Source organism: Pteropus medius, unplaced genomic scaffold, assembly GCF_902729225.1.
Source record: "Pteropus medius unplaced genomic scaffold, Ma_sr-lr_union100, whole genome shotgun sequence".
Lineage (NCBI taxonomy): Eukaryota > Metazoa > Chordata > Mammalia > Chiroptera > Pteropodidae > Pteropus > Pteropus medius.
The window spans coordinates 1264271-1289699 of NW_024344377.1; the positions used below are offsets into that span (position 1 = coordinate 1264271).

Here is a 25429-nt window from a genome sequence, read left to right on the forward strand (position 1 = left end):
CTGGGGAGGCAAGAGTCTAGGTGGATGCTGACATCACTGGCTATCACCTCGGGGAGTCTGCCAGAAAGAGTCAGTAACCAGGAAGCCTGAGACAAGACATGACTGAAACGAACAATAAGAGGATTACCGGCTGGAGGAGCTGCTTCCGCTGATTCCGGGGCGACTTCAGTCTCTGCGAGAGAAAACCCAAGGCACTTACGTTAGCAGGCAAATCCACGTTGGTGCCAGTGTGCTGGTTCAGGACATCCTGGCCCGTGCAGCGTCGTCACGGGCAGGCCAGCATTTCTAAAGATGGAGTCCAAACCAGGGAGCCTCTCTGAACCACCTTTCCCTCACCTGGCTTTTGACAGTAATTGGAAGCATCTACCTGAATTTTTCCAGGGAGAAGCCATTGACGGCCTCTCAGGAGATGCAAGGCCATAAAATAGACAGATGAGTACTCGATGCCATTTTAACTCAGAGTTCTCATCGGGAGATACCACGACGTGTTTGAGACATCGAACGACCTCCCTTCAGATTTAAATGACTATGGAACAATAGAAGGGGAGAGAAACATCCTCGCCCCATCTCCATCTTCACCCTTTTGGAACCTCCTCTCCACCCGGCCCTCTTGGGATGGAGAAGGTGGCCTTGGGCTATGGGGAGACCCGGCAGTGGGGTGAGGAAGTCACAGGTGTTCGTTGTAGATATTACTTAGGAACAAGAGGTAATGAAACAGGGTTTTTAAATATTCGTTCGGCTTTTTTAAGTGGTTGCATAAAATTGCCTGTAGAGACAAGAAAAACCCACCTTTGGCAATCAACGAATCAGGAGAGTATTAACGTAGAGCTTTCTCTGAGAAATAGCTTCATGAGAAATGTATGAGGTTCACACACATAGAAAAATCATTCCTGGACATTATAAATCTTTCAAGAGAGAGGATACAATTTCCTGGTTCTCAAGTATGTTTTTGCTCATAGGACCTCTTCTCTGCTCTGAGCCAGGGGAACTGGTCGTGATATTGGGCACACTTGAGACTAGCGTGACCAAGGTCCTAGGTTGTCTGAATTTGAGAGGGTTCCCAGGACATAAGACTTTCAGTGCTAAAACTGGGAAACTTCTAACAAACTGGGACAAGGCGGTCACCTGACCTGGGACCCCAAGCCTGCCAGGGTTGGTCTGCTTGGCAGATATGGCTCCGCTGCTTGGGAGAGAAACCGGTGTTGGGAGAGTCCAGGTACCTGAGCAGACGACTCCAGCATCCTTGTGGTGCCCACAGTTGTGGACGGACAGGCCGAGGTGGTAGCACTGCCCCAGGCTGGTCTCATTGCCAACACACGACACGTTGTTCAGGAAGATGGGGCCAGAGCCATCACCAAAGAGACTGCTCCTCGGAGCCTCCAGGGCCACCCCGCATCCCAGCTGCCGGCACACGACCTGGGCAGCGGGCAGGCCCCAGAGGTCGTCACACACGGTCCCCCAGGTGCCATTGTGCTGGATCTCCACGCGGCCCTCACATCCGCTCCTCCCGTTGGCCAACCTCACCACGGGCAGATCTGCAGGAGCCAAGGGCCAAGCTGGCTTGAGAAGGTTCCCTTGACTCTCAAATGAGGCAGCATTCCCAGTTAGAGAATTCTAACTGCAGTTTGCTGTCCCAGCAGCGTATATCTATAGGGAATTACATATGCAGAGGCAATGATACGCTCTCGTAAAAGATGCTTTTTGAATCTGAAATTTAGCACAAACTACGTTTTTCCTCACTGGGCAGGTTCTTTATGGGGATCCAGGCCATGTGCTGGCTTTATAGAAGATGTGTACATTTAAAAGTCACCTCTGCCTTCATCCTCTTTTGGGTGTCATTTTTTTAATGTTGTTTCTTGAAAAATTTAAAACAATTCAGTAGAATGTCTGGGATTCAGACTTCACATTCCTAACCCAGGTCTCTCAAAGAATACTATGAAATTCTCGGAACAAAATTAATTTCACTTTACTTGAATTGAAGAATTATAAAGTATTTATTGGAGGATGATGGCGGAGGTTGGGGGTTAGAACAGCAAGCAGAGGAAGAGATGGTGTCACTACTTCAAGAAGGTAGGGAAGTAAATGGCCAAGTGAAACTGACTCCTCATCCAAAAGTAGATGAAATTAATCTTAGATTCTGAGCCCAAGAGATCCCATGACAGCACTCTGGGGGTCACGGCCTTAATACAGGGCTTTCAGTGATGCTTCGAGGATGAAGGGTGGGTTGGCTCTCCTCCGGGAGGCCCCTACGCAAGAAGAATCCACCGTAACACCAGCTGGCCTCAGATGAGCACAGTTCTATTCCATGTGGCACCAGGGCTGTGAAAGTAATGTCGGCTACATTTCTATTGGCCACAGATGGAGGGACCCCAGCCTGAGAAAAACAGTCACGAAATGTAAAAATAGAAAAAGTACCTATTGGATGGAAAACGTGTGGCCGTTCCCCAGCAGGTGAAGAAACTACACACGTAAAAAGAAAAACAGACATCGTCAGTACATTTCAAGCAAACGCAATGAAATCGCGCCCTCTTCCTCACGCCATCAAAATCACGTGCGTGCGTTTGCCTTTAAACGACCCCCTCCGATCTCTGATCAGATAGTTACCATTTAAAATGTGATGGTAGCTCATAATTGTGTATACGTTATTCTGATTAAAATTTCACCTTCTGGAAGGGTGGAGGGGTCTGGAGCTCAAAGCTCTGTCAAGGAAAGTTAAGGCTGATAAGGAGGACTCTGAACCGGGGGGCTAGTCACCAGTCAGCTAATAAAATGATGTGAACTCACAGATACCTGGACGTCCAGCTGCAGCATCTGCAGAGATAAGGAGCTAGGAGAGAGGTTTGGCCATGGGAACCAGGATGTGGAGTGGATTCGGCCTCACAGTTTAAATGTGACACACAAGCTGGAGTAAACCATTGCTCTTAGGCACCTAGGGCTGTCCCCTCCAGGTTTTTATAGCCAGGTATAGGTTGTATCACCTGGCTAAAAACCCTGAGGCAGTGATTCTGAAAGAATTTGACTTAGTAACTAAAATACCACCATCACACCACCACCAAAATAGATAACGTTCCTGTCCACTTCTGGCATGTCGTTTGCTTGACTGAATGTCTATGTGGAATGTGTTATTTAATCCTCCCGATGATGCCATGAGATAAGTACCATTATTTTCTTTATTTCACTAGTGATTAACCTCTGTAGACGCTCATGTCGAATGCTGTCGCATGTACTAAACAGCTGGCATTCTACTCTTCAGAGCTAGAACAGAAATCCTCAGTCCCAGACATAGGGGCAGAGTTAAGGTATGGAGGCATTTCCAGACTCCATTTGTAAATTCCAGGCTCGTCCTGGGCAGCTCCGTGACTGGCCCAGAAGGGACCCATGCTCACCTGAGCAGATGACACCAGCGTCCTCATGATGCCCACAGTTGTGGGTGAACCAGCCACCATGAGGGCACTGCCCTAGAGAGGACTCGCTTCCCGTGCAGTTGACATCATCGAGGAGGATGTGGCCTGATCCGGGGCCGAAGCTGGCCCCTGGGAGGGCAGACACGACCAGGCCACAGCCCAGCTGTCTGCAGACCACGCGGGCATCCTCTATGGCCCAGCCGTCGTCGCATACCGTGCCCCAGGTGTTGGCGTGGTAGACTTCCACTCGGCCCTCGCACCTGCTCGACCCATTCACCAGCCGCAGGCCCAGACCTTGTTGGACATTCCAAAAAACGACCTCCATCAAGGCTCGTCCGGAAGGGCCACCGGAAGAGAAATACAGGACTTTCTGGAAACTGTGCACTGACCATCGATAATAACAGATCTATCTGCTCCCTGCTGCTCTCCATTTCATTTCATGGATTTTTGCCTTCGGTATTAGTGTGTCTTTTGAGGTTACAACTGGTTAAGAAAGAGTTTTGTTCCCTGGGCGGCTGGCGCAGCGACCTGCATCACCGCACAGCCGCCCGCTTCTCTTTGACTGCGAGCTGCGAAGACTTGGTTTCTGACACAGGATTCATTGGATTTTTCATGAGCAACTATCAGGCACACAGTCACTAGGGTGTGTGGAAAATTCTGTGTGCCCTAGCACATGTCGATCACATGCCAATAACAATAGCTCATCTATGCTGTTCCCAGGAACAGGTACAACCATGCATGGGGAGCCGTTCTGGAGACTGTAAAGAACAGTCGTTATAGCTGACCCCCAAGTTAAAAGGGCAGCTACAAAAAGGAATAGAGGCTGGATATGCTCAGAACACAACCAAGGCGAGCTCGTGGCAGAAACGCGTGGAGATCTGGGGTCAGCAGGGCACCCCTATTCACCTACCTAGGTGCCAGCTTCCCAACCAGCCCCATAAGCCATTCTTGCATCCCCCAGTTTCTTATTTCCTCTCACTTTCCAATCACAATTTTTTGGGGTGAAACCTAGATATTTTCAGCCCTTCCTCCAGCAGCAGCCTTCGGCATGGCCGAGGCTGGGGAGGAAGGCGTGTTCAGTGAGGACACTGTCTCCCACAGTAAGGCCGGAGTTTTTCTGAGCTAAAACTCTACAAAAGGAGAAGAAAAGCTTACCTGTGGGTTTGGCCACCTCTGTTGGTGCCGGAAAAGATGCTAAGGACAGAAGAGTAGAAGGAAAAGTTATACAACATCTCAGATGCCAACACACTTAACTCTCATCCAGCTGTCAGTGGGCTCTCTCCCCAGTGGATCGGCTATAGTGTGCGAGTTTAAATTGATCCCCTCCCCAAGCCATTTCTCCGCGGGGAGCTCTCCTTCCATCGCCCAAGTGGTGTGTCCGCAGCCACGTGATACAAGCTCAAGAAAACCAAAGCATGCCGACTGATATTTTTAAAAAAACAGATATATTTTAAACTCAAGGACACATTCTTTGGGGGTCGTTGCTGTTTGGCATAACCTGCTCCGGTTCTTCCTTTAACAGTTTGGGGTCATTTCTCTTTTCCCCCAACTCTTTTCTGCATATTCTCTTTTACTCTTACAGACCTGGCCGGGGGAAAGCACTGACTTAATTTGAAGTGTGACAATTATTGGGCCGATCACAGAGTCAGGGAAACACTAGAAAGTGGTGCCTTCGGCTTCTTCATCTTTTACAATTCTGCCAAGTAGAGAGCGATACACAGAGATCGATGCCGGCTGCGCTTGAAAGAGGTGGGGTGAGAAGGTCATGGCTTCCCACATCCAAATAGTGTGGCCCATGCAGCCGGCACTGCCCCACCTACTCCTCCCGGAGAGATCCGCTGAACCCCAACACGGCCTCAGGAAGCAAAGGCTATGCTCCCCCTTATCTGGATGAGGAAACTGAGGCACAAAGCAGTTCAGACATTCTCAAGGCGCCACAGCTAGTAAATGATGAAACTGGGAAAACAAATCCAGGGTTTTTGGTCCCCAAACTGTACCTCACCCCACCTCAGGTGATTTTGTCAAGGCGAGTTATACTTAGTCAGTTAAGGACAAGTGACATTACCTGAAGTTGGGTGACTCACGGTGGCCGAGGATGTAGAGTAAGGCAGGGAGGCTACGAGAAACATATGCGGAAAGGTGAGGGCAGGTCATGCCCTTTATCCTTCCTAAACCCGAGAGGTCGGCATGCTTATTTGAATCAGAAAGGCGCATATCTTGTTTGGGGAAGAAATTGCACCCAATCTGGGCATCTGAGAATGGCCTTGAGTGACCGTGGTTACAAACACCCGCCGTCTTTGGTCATTGGTTTCATTTCTGTCCTGCTGCCGGCCGCTGCAATGTCATTTTGTAATGTTTTTTTTTTCCCCCTTGGGAAACCGTGGCCACCGTGGTGGGTGCCTGAGTGTGGGGTGCCTGTCTTGCCAGCAGCTTTGGTTTTCACTTTCTGGGCGTGCGAGTCTTACTTCTCAGAGTAAATGTCGCTTTGCAAAGGGCAGAACCACTTTATTGCAAGGACATACACTGGGTGGGAGGTGACAGGTCCAAGCGTGGGCGAGGCGCTGGGCCAGGAGCTCCAGGGTGGGGATGAAAGACACCTCGGAGCTGCTGCTTTGTGACCTTTCGTGCCTGACAAACCCCCATCGCTCTGCCCAGGGCCCTGGCTCTGAAACTCCCCACTCTCTAAGCCCCCAGCCTTTCCCTCTGATGTCACACTCAGCGTGGGCTTCAGCTCTTGCTTTGCTCTGGACACGGATTCTGTCTGCCCCTTTACTTGTCTCCTCTCCACTCAGAACCTTCCAGTCCCCCCAGCCCCTGTTCGCTCTTTCCTCCTGGTCCTTGCGGCCAGGTCTAGCTGGTAAGCCAGTCTGCCGCTTCCCAGCCAAACCCAGAAGGATGGGGAATTAAACAAGGGCTTTTGACTCCAACGACTGAATTTATTTGCAGAAACTCAACTGGGATGAGGGGGTTGGGCCAAAGAGATGGTTCCCAGAGGCCTGACTCATCACTGGTGGGATGAGAGATCATTCGAGGTGAGGCATCTTCTATTTTAAGAGTTACATACTTATTACATTAAAATTTAAAACTTTACATCAGTTCCAATCTGATTAGGGACGTGTGCAGATACGCATAGCACGAACCGATTAGATAGTTCGCTGTGTTTTAATTTTTAAACATTTTTAACACTGTTGCGTTGCTGCTGCGTTTACTTTTATGTGTTTATTTGTGGCCAGTGATCCTGGCTATCCACTTATGGCGGCGAGGGAAAGTTTGCTCGTGAAGTGAATCGTTTAATTGAAGGAAGAGAAGTCACGTGAAGGGAAGGCCTAAGACAGTTACTGTGTGGGTGGCAGGCGGGTGTGCCTTGGGTCGAGCAGGGACGCCGAGAGGCTGAAGCTCGGGACAGCCCAGGATTTCCCTGCTGCCCTATGCGCAGAGGGGAGCGTCATGTTGCCCACCCCCCCCGCCTCAGAATCAGGCCCACCTGAGCAGACGACGCCGGCATCTTCATGGTGGCCGCAGTTGTGGGTGAACCAGCCGCTGTGCAGGCACTGCCACAGCCTGTCCTCAGTCCCCACACACTCCACGTCGTCCAAGGCGATGGGGCCCAGGCCTCGGTCGAAATGCGCCTTCCCGGGGGCTGACATGGCTGTGCCACAGGACAGCTGCCTGCACACCACCTGGGCATCACGCAGGTCCCAGCTGTCGTCACACACTGTCCCCCAGCTGCCATTGTAGTACACCTCCACGCGGCCCTCACAGCGGTGGCGGCCGCTGCTCAGCCTGAGGGCCACATCTGGGAAACGCAGACACACCTGGTCAGACACACCTGGTCACTGGCGTGGGCACCGCCCCCCGGCCGCTGCCTTTGAGGAAGACCAGGGGTTTCCTCTGATTGACCAGCTTTGGGGGGCTTCGCTCTCACACCGGGGGAGGGGACTGCTGTGGGTTAAGGCAGCTGGAAAGGTACTCTGGGTGTGATCTCTCGTGTCAGTGTGACTTGGGGGGAAGGAGGCTTAAAGCTTTTTCCCCAGAGGCCAAGGAGGCCCCTGGAAGCCCTGCGTGGTGTGGGAAGCACCAAGGACACGGACGCTGGTTGTCGCCGCCCTGAGCGAGGAACGGCGTGCTGTGGGCAGGGGAAAGGAGCTTGCACACGGCTTTGAATGAAGCGGGCGCCAAGACAGCGCCACCAAGGCCCTCCCAGCACGGTGCAGCATGCTGACGGCCGGTGTAGACGGGTGCGTTATTCCACGGCGGTGTTGGGGGTCCAGCCACTTTCTCCAGGAGGATCTTGGGGGTAAACTAGGGAGCATGGGAACCCCTTCCCAATCCCGAGTGTGCAGGCACAGAGTTGGCCATCCGACCCTGCCACCAATACCAGGCAGGGCCCGGGGCCAAGATGACCGAAGGACCCACCTGTATCGTTCTCATCTTGCACGAGAGACTCGTAGGTGGCGTGAAAGCCGATGTTGGTGATGATGGCGTCGCTGTGGAAGACCACTGTCAAGCGATTCAAGGAGGAAGTAAATACGGAGGTCGTACTGGAACAGAATCTCCCCAGAGAAAAAGACTCGCTTTGTGGGCCATCGAAGATTTCAACGAAGTCGTACGGACAGCCATAGAAGTTTTCCAGCCTGTGAAGGGACAATGTCATTCAGACTCAAACCACTGGGGCTTTTCCCCAAATAAGCACGGCTCAGATTGGCTCAGGAAGCATTCTGGAAAAGCCATCCAACACCTGTATCTCTTCACGCAGATCGGAGGAAATGAAGACCCATCCATTGGCAGTCTGCATCTTCCTGATTCAAAATCTTTTCCTTTTTACTGTTTTCAGTCAGTTGTATTTTCCGAATATGTATTACAAATACAAGAAACATAATTTTCTCTTTGACAGCTATTTGTTGAAAAGCACATTTTCTCCCACCCCTGGCTGGCTGCCCTCTCTCTGCATTCCCCTTCCAGAGGCAGCTACAACCCACAATTCCTTTTGTTTCTTTCCGGAGACGGTCTATGTACAAATGACAGCTGCTATACTATTGCCCACGGTTTTCTTGTAGATCATTCCAGAGCAACACAGCCTACAGGTGTGACAGCAGTGTATGGATGTACCCAAATCTATTTCACCGATCTGCTGCTGGGCAATTAGACTGTTTCCAATCTATTGTCCCTGTAAGAATGTCACCAAGATCACCTTCGGTGCCATGAGACTTTACCTGTAGACCCAATTCCTGGGATTAGAATTGCTGGCTTAAAACGTCTATGTATTCAAACTTTGATCAATATTACCGAATGGGCCTCCAAGGCCTACCTCACCTTGGAGCATTAAATTCGGAAGTTGGTTCTTTTGTGGGGCAAGGCATAGCAGGCAGTATAACTGAGTAAGGAAGAAAGTGAGAGTAGGAAATGTTTACTCACTTGACCACCTCGAATGTAAGTTTGACATGAGCCCTGACGTCCACTTGTATGTCCCAGGCACACACCACATTTGTAGGGTATTTTTTAGGGTACCAAGGGCTGGAGAAGGAGCCTGAAGCATTTGTGAGTAAACCGCCACAGTGGAAATTTTCTTCTGCAAGAAATAGTGAAGAAACCCCATCAGAAGGGGTGCTGACCTCTGGTGGCTTTAGAGGGGTCGAGAGGGGACAGAGCGAGGGCACAAGCCAGGAGAACTTGTCCGGTTACTGCGCTGCTTGGGCCAGAACCAAAAAGTTAGCCTTAGAGACCCTTCTGAGTTTCTAACATCTTTTTGGTCAGATAAGATCCTTATCTGTGTCCTGTCGGGCTTACAGGGTTTTGTGAGGAGACAGATAGTGACATATGGTGGAAAGGGCTTTATGAACCCACGTGCACAGACAGGTCCGAGCATGCGTTTCAATGAAAAGAACGCAAAGACAAGGCAGGCCACGGCCTCCTCAGAGCAGTGTTAGAATTAGAAGAGCATCCGCATCCCATGAAATCCTAGCTGAAATCAAGACCAAGATCATGTAAAGCGTCCATGTTATGGCTGAAATGTTAGATTTGGTGTGGAGTTTGTTGAAGCCCCTCCCTGCTGGCTTCCATGTGTAAAAGGAAGAAAGAGCATTCATCCAGCTGTTGGGAGTGTTAAAATCGAAAATGAAGCACATGTACGCCACGCGAAGGGTTTAAATAAAGCTGAATTTACCTGTAGGCGGGCTGTCACCAGTCGAGTCTGAAAATATACAGAGAAAAACAGAATACTGTGAGTGAGGACTTTTATCCAGAACACTCCTTTAAAATACCCACAAATACTGACACTCAAAGCTGTGATTTCTATGTGTCCCAGTGGACAGAGATGACTCTAGTTCTTCAAGAATTTGGACATTTGCACACCACGGGTGCGAATGAATGAGATTTGATACAAACTGTTGGAGGCCAGCCCTGGGATCTTCACTTCCTTGCTCCCCCAGTGTCCATAGCCCGACCATCACGGCAAACACTTAGCCCTCTCTTCACAGCGGACAGTGACTCGGAACCCCACTGGCACAGAAACTGTGTTTCTGGTGACTCTAAACTCTCCTTCCTTCCTACCTCTCTTCCTACCCTCTGTGGCGCCCCTAACCCCACCATTTTGTCAACGCTAATATGCTGCATTGCTCTTATTAATTAGCGACAAAGAATTTAATTAGAGTGGGCCCCAATTTCAGGATCGAAGAATTGCTAGGATTCACATATCTCGGGGGGCTGGCAATGAGTCGAAAGGTATGTAAAAAGCGATAACTGTTTGTCCTGCGTTTGAATGGCCATCAACACCTACTCAAAGATAGAGAATGAGAGATGGGTTAAGTAAGACAATCACATAATTTGTTAAAGAAAATTGGGTACTACTACATTATTTTTTCTTTTTCTTTTCTTTTCTTTCTTCTTCTTCCTTCCTTCCTTCCTCCTTCCTTCCTTCCTTCCTTCCTTCCTTCCTTCCTTCCTCCTTTTTCCTTTCTTCTTCTTCTTCTTCTTCTTCTTCTTCTTCTTCTTCTTCTTCTTCTTCTTATTATTATTATTATTATTATTATTATTATTATTATTATATTTTTAGAATCGAACACATTCTATTCCAGGCAGTTGGGAAGAAGTATCCAAACGATCCGTGTTGGTTAAAGATCAGCAGCCCACGTCCCTGCCCGCTGGATGAGGGACACACTCTGCTTTTCAGTAGGTGGCTCATCTAGCCGCTGGAAGTGCTAACATTGAAAACAAATTGAAAACATGGCATGTATCTACTTTTGGTCAGGTGCGGGGCTGAAGGAACTTCGGTTACAGAGCTGAGCTCAGCCTTCACACAAGGCCATGGAGGCCCTGATGGAGCACGGCTGCGAATGCTCTTGGACGTGCCTTTGTTGTCTTATCAATACAGTGAGACTAACAGTCCCCACTTTACTGCAGACCATGAAGACTGAACAAGAATAGGAATGCAGCGCACCCTTTGGACACCAGCTACTACTCCTATTCTGGAGAGAGTTGGTTGTCACCGACACCATAGCATGCCTACCCAGGAGTGGGATGTCTGATGACACAAACTCTTTATTTAAAGACCATAACTTTTAAAGTGGGACTGTGACATTTTTCTGGACACAATTGAAGAGAAAGAAGACTAACTCTGAAACCAATTGACTTTAAAAAAAGGCTTGAAGCTCAGCGCTCTATTCAGAGTAATTGCCTGCTGGCATTGACTTCTCCCTTCTCAGAGGCTGCTGGTGGGTGAGACTCTCCCTGAGGCGTGCTGTGTCCCTCGGGGCTCACCTAAGCAGATGGCGCTGGCATCTTCATGGTGCCCGCAGTTGTGGGAGAACCATCCACTGTGCGTGCACTGCCACACCTCGGCTTCGTTCCCTGTACAGCGCACGTCATCCAGCATGATGTGGCCAGTACCTCCCTCAAAGTAGCTCCGAGCTGGGGCCGACAAGGCCTCGCCACAGCCGAGCTGCTGGCACACCACCCTGGCGTCTGTCAGGTCCCAGTTGTCATCGCACACTGTGCCCCAGGTACCATTGTAGAAGACTTCCACCCGGCCCTCACACCTGTGGCTGCCGTTCACCAGTCTCAGGGACACACCTGGGGGACAGGAAAATAGAGGTCTCCGAACTGGGCTGTTGTCCCTAAACTCTAAGACCTTTTTCAGATACAGAATGCCCAGAACTTGGGCACATTTTCCCATATTAGCTCTTGGACTCTTGATAGGATGCCCCTCTGTCCCAATTTGCCTGGAATAGTCCTGGTTTATGACTGTCATAGATCAATTAATGACTGTTAATTACTTGAGAGTCTTGAAAACTCTCAAAAGTATCCCAATTAGAGGAGAAATTACATGGTTACCCCAAATATAATCCACTGAGAGCTCTGAGATGTCCACATATCCTGCCGTATAAATGTTCTGGGTGGTTCTTATACTGAATTCAGCTGGGAGCAGGTGGGCTGGTAGTTGCAGTTGGAGACGGTTTTGTTCCAGAAGGATTCGCCTACTGCACATTCCCTACTTTTGAAGAAGAGGGAGGCTCTCATTTGCATCCTCCATCCATAGCCAAAGCAAGATATGAGATGCAGCTACCTGTTTCTTTAGGCAGGATGTTTTAGTGAAAGATAATGATGGTGAGTGGCAGAGCAGAGTGCTGAGTGGGCTGGGGGCTGTGAGTGTCCGAGTGGACGTCACTCAGGATGTCAGGAATGAAAGTGGCCTCTACAGGTCAGATTTAGAAAAGCATATCCTCTCTTAAAGGGGAAGGACACAAATTAGATCTAAATTCCCTCCAAGTAGGTATGAGGATACTTACCACTCTCCCTCCCATCTTGACGAAGGCCATTGTACACAGCGTAAAACCCTGTGTTGGTGATCATGGCGTCACTTCTGAACACTACGGTCATGATGTTTGAAGAGGAGAGGAACGTGAGCTCTTCCCCAGCACAGAATCTGCCCATGGAGAGTGAGGCCACTTGCCGTCCATCAAACACTTCAATGAAGTCGTAAGGACACCCATAGACATCTTCTAATCTGAAGAGGTAACACGGAGTTAATCTTGCCAAAGAAATCTGCAGAACTGTCTTAAATAAAATCATTATTTGCATCGCATTCCTGCCAGAAACCGTGATCATCATCCTTGCTCCCTCCCTCCAACCCACACACCCCACTAGCGGGCCCGCCCCCTTAAACACTGCTTCAGTCTGCCCTCCTGTCCTCTATTGGGACTGGCCCAGGTCCGCCATCCTTTCATCCTATCTCGCTTAGTCTATTTCAGTCTATTTCAAGATACCCAACTGGTACCTTGGCGTTCCTTCACTCTCTTGCACCATCTTTCTTTCTACCTTGAGTGTCTCCTGATTGGCCCCCGACTCTATTCAAACTCTGCCACTCCCGGGGTGGTGGCAAGTGTCTACTAGGTTCTCATTGAGTAAAACTCTCACAAGACCCAGAGCAAAGAGAAACGGTGACAGCTGTAAAAGATCCGAGGGCCTGTTGACGAGGATTCTTCCCTTCAATGTCCCAAACTGCCTGGTTCAAACCAAATTTTTTCGTGACATGTTTCAACTAACTTGGAGGATCAGAGAAGCTGTCCCTGACCATTCCACCTAACGCTGTCGTCTTTGCTGCTTTTACTCTATCCTATTACCTTATATGTATATGTTTGTTCTTCCTAGCACTTATCCACTTACCGCTAACTGAAATGGTCCATCGAGATACTGGTTTATTTGAGTACTATTTGTCTCCCCATCTAGAATGTAAATTCCATGAGGGTAGAGATCTTGTCTGTCTTGTTCAGCGCTGTACGCCCATGTCTAGACCAGAGCCCGCCCAGAGACTGGGCTCAATAAATATCCATTTAAAGAACATCAATATTTATCAAACATGATAAAAACGTGAGATGTCCCCATTTGCATTTAAATAACAATAAGAAGGCCTTGATGCACATGAGTGCTCACTATATAACATATACGTAATGGCCACAACTACACTTGACCACAAACGACTGAATTTGAAAACCTGCTTATTGCACGGCACACCTGTTCCAATAAAGTAAGAGCCAAGTACCTCAAAATAACAAATTTCTAATATTTTAAGAAGAAGTGATAACATTTGTATGTAAGGTGAAAATAGTGTGGCAGTAACAGGTGACGCTGCCACCTGAGAAACCATTTCATCAGAAAACAGGGCACACTTCACTTAGCAAGAATGAAATAGCATACTTTAAATATGGGTATAGTTTTTACAAATCGAGTGCAAAGCAAACCTCCACAGAGGTTTCATGTTCCTCATAAAGCAAGCTTCAGTGCAAATTAGGGTTTTTGTCTCAGCACTATTGACATTTGGGGCGGGATAATTCTTTGCTGTAGAGGCTGCCTTGTGAGTTGTGGGTTACTCAGCAGCTTCCCTGGCCTCCACCCGCCAGATGGCTGTGGCACCCCCACCTCCATGGCGATCATCAAAAACATCTCCACACCTAGCCAAATGTCCTGTTGGAATGCTATCATCTTTCCCAGTTGAGACTCACTGGAGCAACTAATAGCTAACTTTGTATCCTAAAAAGCAAAAAAGCAAATATCAATAAATCTAGACTTAAAAACGTCAGAACCCAAACTAGTGACTAAGCCCTGACTCTAGGCAGCGCATTAGACAGCTCCTTGGTTGGCATGCTCTGAAATTATGGTAGCATATTTATATCGGAATAATAACCTTGAGACACAGGGGGTGTGGATCATTACAGCTGTTTTCTGGAAGTGATATAATGATCCCAAAACATTAGCACCGTGAGTTTAATAGATTTGAAATATATGGTACCAAATCTTCTCACATTGCTTTCAACAAGTCAATGTGTGTGGAATAAATGAACGAATGAATGATAAATACATTTTGCTCTTGATACATCGAATCCATCCCTCACCTCACTGCCTACTCATTTTACATTTGAAGGCAGCGTTTTACCATTCAGAATTTTGACTTCTGTGGCTGATGAGCACAGATGGAAAGCAGTGGCAGAGGTCTGGGACAGACTATGTGACAATGAGAGGGAGACAGAATGACCCAGATGTGACCCAGTGAGATGGAACCAGGGTTAAATATTATTAGGAAAAGTAATATTTTCATTAAATTCACTCCTGTATGTGTACGTGTATGTGAATATATATGCATATAAATACGCATAGAAATAGGGCGAATTCCTTTAAAAATGAATGATGGTTCGGGAAAAAAATAGGAAGTACAAGGCACGCGGGAGGAATGAATGAACTGAGGCTATCTGTAGAAGAAAAGTCTCAGTAGAGACATGATGGAAAAGGGGGAAGTAGATTTGTTTTGTGTAGCATCACAGGGAAGAACGAAGAGGAGAAGATGGGAATGAAGAGCAGGTCTGGGATTAGCCGGAGGAAAAAGCTGTGTCTGCAGATGGAGCTGGCGAGGATGAAGGGGTGAAGTTTTCGTGGTGGGTCCCCTCGGCTGAGGCTCAGCGGCTTGGTGTCAGGGATGCTCGTGGAATGTTGTCTAATTGCGTGGAAAGTTGAGCTCAATGATTAAAACACTCTCCTAAACTCAGATGACCAGACAGACTTTCACCTGAAATGTAAAAGGACTGGTCACGTGGTACTATAGGCCGAATGCTTGTGTTCCCCCAGAATTCATAGGCTGAAACCTACCCCTCGATGTGATGGTGTTAGGGGACAGGGCCATTGGGAGGCGATTAGTTAGGAGGGCAGGGCCGGCGTGAATGGGATTAGTGCCCTTATGAAGAGACCCGAGGAAGCTCGCTTGCTCTTTCTTCCACGTGAGATTATAGCGAAACGGCAACCATCTCTGAGAAAATGGTCCCTTATGAGACACTGAATCTGCTAGTGTATTGATCTTGGACTTTCCAGCCTCTGGAACTCTGAGAAAGAAATTTCTGTTGTTTATTAAGCTGCCCGGTTTATGGCATTTTTGTCATAGCGGGCTAAATGGACTAAGACGCACAGAAAGGCTTCTTTTTTGAGGAAAGAATGGACTCAAATCTAATCCAGCATTTGAATAGAGAAAAGCGAAGCTGCTTACTTCAGGCTTGGTATCATTAACTTTATGTGGAACTTCTCAGCCAAGTGTACCACCCAGACACACTCCACGTTGGTGGGGTAGTTCGTAGGATACCAAGGACTGGAAAAGGAGCCCGAGAGACTTGAAATTACTCCTCCGCAAGAGTTACTTCCTCCTATAAAAACAGACAAGACCCACGGATGGCTTCTTCAGACATGCACCTTGCATTTTCTCAGGTGTGGAATTTAGAATTCTACCCGGCTTAACAGTGAATCATAAAATGGGAAAGGATCATGCTGGTATAGATACAGTTGTGACTTGGCTGATATGTGACTATACCTCTGGGAGGGGACGCAAAAGAGGAGGAAAGGTGTATGACAGGAGGCAGGACCCTAAAATTCATTGTCAGTGAGATGAGAAATGGGATCGGACATGCATGTAGCAGGTGTGGGGTGTCCGGGCCATACTTCAATAATGCTCTCCCCAGCTTCCTGCCTTGCAAGCTCAATCCACAGTCCTTCATGAGGGATCCATCCCACCAATTCTTCCCCCAAGGAAGCCAGGACAGACAGACATCTATTCTGCTTTTATGAATTATCAAAGTGATTCCATCCTTTACAGGTTATACCTTCATTGAAAGAGAGTTACCTTGTGGTAGAGACGCCTGAGGAACAGAAGCTGCAAAATTCAAAACCAGAGGAAGTCAGGAAAGAGCTTAGCATCGTGAAATCATCTTATACTTATACAGATGAACGAATCCGCTACCGCTCTCAGGCAGAGGTGGAGAAATAACTCTCCGCCTCCGTAACCCATGCCAAACAGGCAGCCACAAGGGCTGGTGACCTCCACTGGGATGCCTTTGGGACCTGGATTGAAGTAAGAGGTCCCTGCCAAGTGTCCTTTCAAATGCATCATGGTGGTGCCAGCCCACAGAAGGGACAGCTGCTACCTTCATTGCCCAGCCCTAGAACACTGCAAGGTGCACCCCTGACCTCCACCTTCCCCACATCCAGGCCCCCACTGAGGGCAGAGTGTGGCAGCAGCCACGGGGAAGGTGTAGGGAGGAGGCTGCTTTTGGGGGTCAAGGGCACCAGTGAGCAAGGTAGTGGGCAGCTGAGAACCTGTCCTAGAGAGGCAGGTGGCTGCAGGAGGCAGTTCTACATGTGCTCCGATATAGCTGGAATCTTGAGGTTGGGAGGCCACTGTTACACACCGACTTTGAGTAGTTACCAGATGAAGATCCACCCCTTCTCCACTCCCATGGTGTTGGCTAAGCCAGGAGGCCCTCGGGGGAGCCCCGATAGGTTCACTTCTCACCACCCGTCCGCTCTTGACCCTCCAGGAGAGAGTCTGGCTTTCAGTGCGTCTATATTTTCCTGCGAGCTTTCATTTCCTAATCCATGTCCCTGAGAGGCAAACCTTTCCACCTCCTCTCCTCTCCCTATCAGTCTTCTTCTCAGCCACCGTGATGGAAACTTCCTTCTCCATCCCCTCTCCTGCCCTTCTTTGCTCTGACTCCAGACAGGAGAGGCTTGGATGCCATTTCATTTGGGAGATGTAGCTTTTAGCTCACTGTTAAAGCCACCAGTTCTCAACATTGGCCACACGCTGAAATCACACGGGAAGTTTTAAATAGAACTGATGACTGGTGTGACCTTAGCGGGTCTCATGTGACTGGTCTGGGGCACAGCCAAGGCTTCGAGAATTCTAAAAGCTCCCTGGGTGATTCTAGTGTCCAGGGGGCTGTCCACCGGTGTCTAGGTTAGCACAGAGATTAGACGTCTTATTCGCTTTGCAGAGATATTGTAAATTCAGTGTCTAACCTACCTGGGGGTGTAGGAGTCACATCTGGAGACCAGTCCCCAGCATCTGCATGCATGAAAAAAGGTAAATTTAGGGAATCGAAGTTAAATTCTCTGAAGACAAAGAAGTAGTTTTCTAGTGTGGGCAGGTCTCACGCAAGCAGGCTTCATGTCACACAGCAGTGCCAGACCTGGGCATGGTTGAAGAGGATGGAACCCTCCCATTGTGTGGCCCTGGTGTGTTGTGTTTTCAGAATGGAGTCAGCCTCTCAGCATTCTCTGTCAACCTGGCTGAGGGACATTCATCTGTCAGGCCACTGGCCTTAGTTTCCCTGGCCCTGCTCTGTGCACACCTTCTACCCGTCACTAAGAAGCCACTGGCTGAAAGATCCTGCCATGGGAGGAGAGGCTACCTGAACAGACGACACTGGCATCCTCATGGTGGCCACAATTGTGGTCTGACCAGCTGGAGCTAGGGCACTGGCCGAGGTGGTTCTCGCTTCCCAAGCACTGCAGGTTGTCCAGAAGGATATCTCCAGAGCCCGGGCCAAAATGGGCATTCCCAGGGGCGGCGATGGCCCGCCCGCACCCCAGCTGTCGGCACACGACCTTGGCTTCGTTCAGGTCCCACAGGTCATCGCACACGGTCCCCCAGACCCCCCGGTGAAAGATCTCCAGGCGTCCTGAGCACCGTCCGGAACCGCCTACCAGCCGCAGCTCCAGTCCATCTTCTAAACAGAATGGGATTTTATTTTTGAGTTTGGGACATTTTAAGTAGGAAGGATTTTTTAGCATTCACATTTAGCAAATAAATGCAAGAGCAAAGCCTTAAGATTGTCTTGATCCAGTAATAGGTTGGACTTACGGGCTTAAGAGTGAGGTGGAGGAGGGGTTGAAACCCAGCTCTGTTGCTCCCTAGCTGTGTAACCTTTGACAAGTTACTCCATCAGTCTTGCTAGATCTTCCCACCAAGAGATCTAGCTGCTAGATCTTCCCACCAAGAGTGCCACGTGGGCAATTGAAATAAGGCTGTTCATTTCCACAGGGAAAAGCTGTATTCTCTGAAGGGTCTTGTGCCTGTGTACTGGACATGTGGGAACTGTCCAGAGTGCTGAAACCTAGAAGCCAAACTTTCCCGAAGAATCCACTTCCCTCCACCAGCTGCCCAACCTCATACCCTAGACTCACCCAGATGAGAAGCCTGGGGACTCTTTCAGCCATGGCCCTATGGGCTGTCATTTCATAACCAAGTCCAAGTTGTACCCAGCAAGCATACTACCTGCCAATCACAGAGCCTCTGATGCTCAGGGAGGTCTTTCAAAATTTATCCCAGGCATCTGCTAATAGGGGAGTCCCTCGAATTAGAAAATGGGTCTCTCATTTAAATACCCAAACAACTACTTGAAGCTTCCTACCTGACTCTCCTTTGTCTTGTGGAATCACATCGAACAGAGCGTGAAAGCCAGTGTTGGTGGTCACAGAATCACTTTGAAACACCACTGTCATGATGTCTGAGGAGGAGAAAAACATCACAGCTACTGGGGCACAGAACTTCCCCATGGAGAGTGAGGGAATTCTGGGACCATCGAAGATTTCAACTGAGTCATAGGGGCATCCAAGGATATCTTCCAGTCTGGAGGAATCAGAGTGGAGGGTGAGCAGCAGGTTAGAACTTCCTTTAAGATCTTAAAGCTTAAAAAGTATGACAATCATAAGGTTAAACATTTGAATTATATTTTAAATTACACATTAATATATAAAATATCAATTAACTTTTTTCAGATGTCTTATTATCAGAAGTCTTATTTTCTTTGAGGAATGTGTGATATCTATGGGTACGACTTAGTAACAGAAATTTTAAAATCATAATTTTAGCCAATCACGACCTCCGTGGAACATTGGGAAATGCTAATGTACACTACAAATGAATTCTTAGCAGTCAGATTATCAGCATGTAATCGACATCACAGCCAGATTTTCCTATCTCTGTATTTCACATTTTCCATACCCAAATTCTTAGGGAGAAAAAAATCATGATTTTAAAATAAAAAATGTCAGCATGTTAAAGAGTATTTGCGCTATGGTGATTCTTCACGAGGTATGTGCATGGGCGGTGATTTTGACAGGGTAGACAACTGATACCATGATAGACTTTGGAGATGTGGGTTCGATGTTTTCATTTCCTTGTAGGCTATCTGTATCCTTAGGGTTTTAGTCAACAAAGATAACATGTTTCTAGGATATTCTTTGGCATAGGGCATATCTCACTCCCTGGAGCAATGATTCTGTGCATGCTAAAGGTGGATTATCACCGCATTTCACAGTGTTGTGTTTGTGGCATTATGTGTGTCATAAACAAGGAGAAGAGCTTTGTGCACGCTTTAGTGGTGAAGAGTTGGGCTTTTGATGTCAGACAGACATGGAAGGTTAACCTTGGGCAAGTCAGTTAACCTCTCTGAGCCTCAGTTTCCTCATTTCTAATGGGGACAATTAGGGCTATAGTGATGCTGGAGTATGGCAGAGATTACAAAGTACATAATACAGAGCCTGGGCACGTGGCCAACACCAAAAACATGTCAGCTCTCATCTCATGTCAAGGAGATAAAAATGGCAGTGACTTTGGAAAACTGATTCTCTTCATGTCAGAGATAAAGCAATGACTCCATGGTCTCCTTTTACTTTGCGGCAACATTTAGAAGATGCGGGGCCCACGGCTGGAGTAGTTGGCTAATGTGTGCGTGTGTGTGTGAAAAGCTTCTTACTGTTTGTTTAAAATTTATAAAATGGAAAAAGAAAGTCTAAGAGAATAAATATTGGTACCTGGTGTACAACAAGGGCAAAGCTAGTAAGGAGAATTTTTGTGGTATTTTTTGAAAAAAAAAAATTTTAAAACTATCAAAATAAGGTTAAGACAAATATGTTAATAAATCACTTACTGATTTTTTCAAGCTAGAAGTAACTCCTTGGCTAGCACTCCAAAATTAACCCAAGCTTCAAATTAGAAAGAATTTTGTGTCTTTCTGGTTTCACCCCGAAGGGTTTCCCATCAAAAGAAATATCTTTATTATGATTTCACAAACCAGTATTCTTATTCAGATAAAGTCTTCTCTGAGAAAGTTGTTTTCTTACTTCAAAGTCGGAATCATGAGTTTTATGCGAAATCTTTTATCCACATGGATCTCCCAAACACACTGGACATCTGTGGGGTAGTTGTCTGGGTACCGTGGACTGGAAAATGAGCCAGAGAGGCTAGAAATGACCCCTCCGCAAAAGGTATGTCCTCCTGAGATAACAGGAAAAATGATGTCAGGATGTGTCCACGTGGCACCACTGGTGTGATCCCAGCAAGGACCAGCTCCCGCCAGTGGCCTGAGGCAGTCAGTCGGACAGCAGTCTGCTAGGTGGGCACACACAAAGCTGTCTGGATAGATTTTAGCCTAAAGTCTCCTAGGAAGGAGAATCCGTTCAAATCTAATTCTGATGAGTCAAAAAGTGTTAGTGTGTGAGAGTTCCCTGCCTTTCCCACTCCCCCTACCGTCTGATAAAGAAAATACTATATTTGTCCTGTCTGTTTACTATTTCTTCCCTCTTTCTAAAGTGGGAGGACTTGTGCTTGCTGGGAGAGAGGCAGGGTAGATCTCATGAGAGGTTGAGAAGGAGAGACTCAGAGACAGAGGTGTAACAAGCCTGGAGAAGAGAAGGGTTTGAGGAGTTTTGGGAACTAAAGGCTCTAGAACCGCTTTGTGGTCTGATGAATTGGTGGCCCAGGGAAAGGGGGCGTTGTGGACCGTTTGGGGAGATTACGACTGGAATTTCCTCTTAAGTACATTTTCATCACTTTTTCTGGGTGGACTGTTTCCTTTAACTCAAAATCTACCAAGACTGGAACTTGGTCTTAAAGTTCCTTTAGCTTCAGGAATCCAGGTTGGGTTTTTTTGTTTTGTTTTTCATTTTTGTGGTTTTTGGGTTTTTTTTTTTTGGTATTTATAAGGGTTAAACAAGACAACGGTGAGATCTAATTCTTCCATGTTAGTTGTCTTATTAATATAAACACATATACATTTATTAATATAAATAGATACCTACACATGTGTGCATTTAAAGTAACAGGCCACACAAAAAAGCAGGAAACTTAGAATCATCATTCTTTGAGAAAATTTGAAAATCCAGTGTGCTTTATTATCCTTGTTCCTAAATTATTAAGTTATTTAATTTTCTTTTTTCTATTCCCCACTGTAACCCTCCCAGAATCCCACAGATTCCTGGTTCTTCCTGCGATCGATGACAGGAAGCAGTAAAACACCCGCTTTCGATGTCATTGAAAGCTCTATCGTTAATTGCATTTGTAGGTTATAATAATTAGTGCTCACTACAGGACTGTACCCAGAGAGGGGTGAGTACAACCAGATAGACTGAGCCCTGTTCTCTTCAAGTCTCCTGTCCCCTTCCTGCCTACTCTGACTTGGGCAGATCCACACACCCCCTTCCCGCCTGCTCCTTTGGTTAAAAAGGTCAGTATTCGTAGGCATTAGAAGGCCTAAGGCCATGTCCCTGGGCATGTCCCTGTAGGGAGGACTGGGGGGTTTCTCCAGCTGAGGTCCTGACTGCCCGGGCTCCTCACTGAAAGGGCCGTAACAGGACTGGCGTGGGTGGAAGCAGCCCCTTGCTCACACTGTGACAGTTTCTTTGTCCCATGTCCTGGGCACACTGCCCAGCACCTACTATTTTGGCATCGAGTTACCATTTCAATTTAAGACAAGTGATTACCTGTTACATGATTCTGAGATGCTGTGGAAAGACCTAGAAGGAAAAAAAGAGAGATAATGATGATATCCAGAGGAAAAATACTTAGTCTCACCTACATGTTTGCAAAATGCAACGGGTTTCCTTTGAAATGTCAGTGTACTTAATGCAAACAGAAAAGTCTGAAGGTGCTGAGTGAATCTTCTCCACGATCCTGTGGCAGATTAAAGAAAACCACAAACTCTTGGTCATGTCTCCTGTCATGAGGTGGGGTCTAGGTCCCCTCCCTTGAAGGCTCTGTGACTGCTTTGATTAATAGAATGTGATGGACGTGACATTGTGTCTTTAAAGATTGGCGGCTTCCACTTCCCGTCTCTGGGAACACTGGCTTCTCAGGGCTTCCTGAGCCACCTTGTAAGAGGTCTGAGTGCCCTGCAGGAGAGACCATGCGAAGAGGCTCTGAGACCCATGGAGAGGAAGATGGCCCTGACCAAGCTCACCTGACCAAGGCACCAGGCGTGTGAGTGAAGCCGTCCTAGAGTCTCCAGACCAGCCACCAGGTGAACACCACCAAGTGACCGCTCAGTGCAGTGTGGAGCAGAAGAATCTCCCAGCTGAGCCCTCCCCAAATTCCTGACCCACAAAACTGTGACATATAACCAGATGGTTGTTGTTTTAAACCACTACGTTTCAGAGTAGCAGTAGATAACCAGGAGGGTTCCTTTCACTCACATGGTCTTCTTCATTCCCCTGTCCTCCACATAACTTTCAGCTTAGCTGAGTTACATAAAATGAGAATACAGATGAATGTTCATTTGAATGCCCACTGCCATTGATCCTAACCATGACCTTTAACTTTAGACAGCCCTACCCTTCTCATTCATGATCCCAATTCATGAAGCTGCCTGGCCCCCAAGGACACCCAGAACACATCAAGGTTTTCTCCAGGCAAGTGCCCAAGAGAGATGCTTTAGCCAATAACTTGTGACCTGCATGTATTCTTCAAGGCTCTGTGGGGGCAGCCCCGCAGCAAGAGATGGGGCTTTAAAAATTCCAGCTTGCCACTTTCTAATCGAGTTATCTTGGGCCAGCTTCTTCATCTCCCTCATCCTCAGATGTGAGGATTAAACAAACTAACTTATGCTGAAACCCTAGCATCGTGCCTGCTGCCTGCAGATGCTCAGAAGTGTGCGCTACAACGAAATGAAATGCCTTTGCATTCACCTTCGGCATCATTCCAGATTTTACGTCACACGTATTGGTCTGATTTTTCTATTCTTTGGTTTGTATTACAGATGAATATTATTCGATCATTAAGTTATAAAATCTTTGAAAACAGGCAAAAGTCCTAAGATCCTCGAGAGTGTGTACTTAGAGGTCAGATTGATCAGTGTCAAAACATGGCTCCACCATAAACTTGCCAAGCAATCTCAGGAAAGTTACTTCACCTTTCTGCATCTCGAATTTCTCTTCTGTAAAATATAATATAAAATGCCTTTTTGTAGGATTGTCCTGAGGATTACCAATAATCTGAGCAAAATTTTCTCCTATCTCCACACTAGTTTCCCTGGTCTTTGTGTAGTCAAGGGCCAATGAACAGGTGTGGTACATAAGATTGGTGGTCAAAAGCAACAACAGCTTGGGTTCGAACCCACTGGCTGGTCCTGGGTACATTACTGACTTTCTATGTCTCAATTTACCTACCTGGAAAAGGGGAATAATCCAAGTACTTATCTCAAAGGTTATTGTGGGGATTAAATGAGTTATACATGTGAAATACCCAGAAGAGGGTTGGGGTTTCAGCATTTATAGGTCTTTGATGTTATTATTATTATTTTTATAAAGTTGCTTAGACTAGAAAAAAATGTGGACATACCTGGAGGTGTGGGAGGAGGCAGGTCTTCAGCATCTGGATGAATAAGGAAAGGCAATAGGTTACTTTCTTTAGTGAATTCAAAGCGTGGAGGAGGCGGGGTGACAGGGGCGTGGTTGGGGTGTGAAGGGGAGAGGATCATGGTCTTTCTGGGCATGGAACCAAGGCACCAAAACTGCCCCCTGGGCAATGCCAGCTTTCCTGTTGTGGGTCCCTTGGCTTCGGGAGGGGGTGAACAGCAGCTGGGTTGATTCTGCCTCATGGCAGCCAGGACTGGATTACCTGCGGCCCCTCTAATGCAGAATAACCTAGAATACTTGTTAAAATGCAGATTCCAGAGCCTCTTTCCAAACCGAGGTAGCTGTAACCTCTGGGGGCAGGTACTGGGGTCTGCAGTACAATGTCCTGGGTGGGGCCAGTGCATATGGACATTCATGACCTCCCGCGCACAACCTGGAGCTGCCCATGGCAGGACGTGTGTCTGAGCCCAGGGCCCGGCACAGAGTAGAAGCTCGAGGATTGTTCGATGGAAAAATGAACATGTGGATAGATGGATAGATGGATGGATGGAAATTCCATCTGGGACGCATAGTTTCAAAATGCCTTCATCCATAACATCTGAAATTATTGCCTGGGAGGGGAGAGGTTACCTGAGCAGATGACACTGGCATCCTCGTGGTGGCCACAGTTGTGCTCCGCCCAGCCTGAGTGGGCGCACTGGCCCAGGTAGCTCTCCACCCCAGCGCACTGTAGGTTGTCAAGGAGGATTTCTCCAGAGCCCGGGCCAAAGTGGGCCTTCCCAAGCGCGGACACGGCCCGGCCACACCCCAGCTGTCGGCACACGACCTCGGCTTCATTCAGGTCCCACAGGTCGTCACACACGGTGCCCCAGGTGCCCTGGTGGAGGACCTCCACGCGTCCTGAGCACCGGCCGGAGCCACCCACCAGCCTCAGCTCTGGCCAGTCTCCTGCAGACAGAGATAGAGTGTGAGTCCCTAAAAGACCCACGTGGTGTCCACCAGCACCAGGCCTCAGAGACCAGCCGAACTATGGGTTTGGGGAGGTACATGATCTGGTCTGTAGCCTTGGAGCTTGTCCCTCATGGTTCTCCTGCATTTCTTCAGCCAGTCTAATTTTATTTCAACAGTATTGATTGATTACCTTTCCTCTTAAGTACTGATGATACAGCACTAAACCACAGAGCTATGGTTCCTGTCCTCGCGGAGCCTACAGTCTACTTATGAGCCAACTGTATACACTAGCACAACGCACCGTTCCCATCGTGATAAATGCAGAAAAGAGCAAGAATGAGACGCTCTAAAGAGACTAATGCGGGGTGTTGGGGGCTGTGCAGACTCCACTTAAAACAGTGAGAAGGAGCTGGTCGGGCAAGGAGTTGGGGAAAGGCCTTTGAGCCAGAGGAAAAGCACGTGCAAAGACCCTGATGCCATTTCACTCCTGCATGCATCTCTAACACACATGCAGCCGTGATCACACGCAAAAAAATCAAGAGCGAGAATCCAAATGAGACTTTTAAATGACATCTCAATGGTGTGAAAATCTCTGTGGTTTACAGAGGATAGACTGAGAGCTGGAAGAAGAA

At 47.8% G+C, this 25429-nt stretch overlaps 1 protein-coding gene across 1 annotated transcript in view; it reads right to left on the bottom strand.

The window, feature by feature from the left end:
• The window catches only part of LOC120608892 (deleted in malignant brain tumors 1 protein-like), a 77621-nt gene that overhangs the window by 17328 nt on the left and 34864 nt on the right, over positions 1 to 25429 (bottom strand). Inside the window, exons 11-24 of the mRNA XM_039870888.1 lie at positions 24458 to 24791; positions 20408 to 20438; positions 18600 to 18621; positions 17589 to 17941; positions 16437 to 16479; positions 12188 to 12202; positions 11160 to 11471; positions 9568 to 9594; positions 8718 to 8778; positions 7821 to 8038; positions 6889 to 7200; positions 5470 to 5520; positions 3387 to 3698; positions 1221 to 1535 (exon numbers count right to left, since the gene is read on the bottom strand). Of these exons, the coding sequence (XP_039726822.1) occupies positions 1221 to 1535; positions 3387 to 3698; positions 5470 to 5520; positions 6889 to 7200; positions 7821 to 8038; positions 8718 to 8778; positions 9568 to 9594; positions 11160 to 11471; positions 12188 to 12202; positions 16437 to 16479; positions 17589 to 17941; positions 18600 to 18621; positions 20408 to 20438; positions 24458 to 24791 (2406 nt within the window). The remainder of the gene's footprint in view (positions 1 to 1220; positions 1536 to 3386; positions 3699 to 5469; positions 5521 to 6888; positions 7201 to 7820; positions 8039 to 8717; positions 8779 to 9567; positions 9595 to 11159; positions 11472 to 12187; positions 12203 to 16436; positions 16480 to 17588; positions 17942 to 18599; positions 18622 to 20407; positions 20439 to 24457; positions 24792 to 25429) is intronic.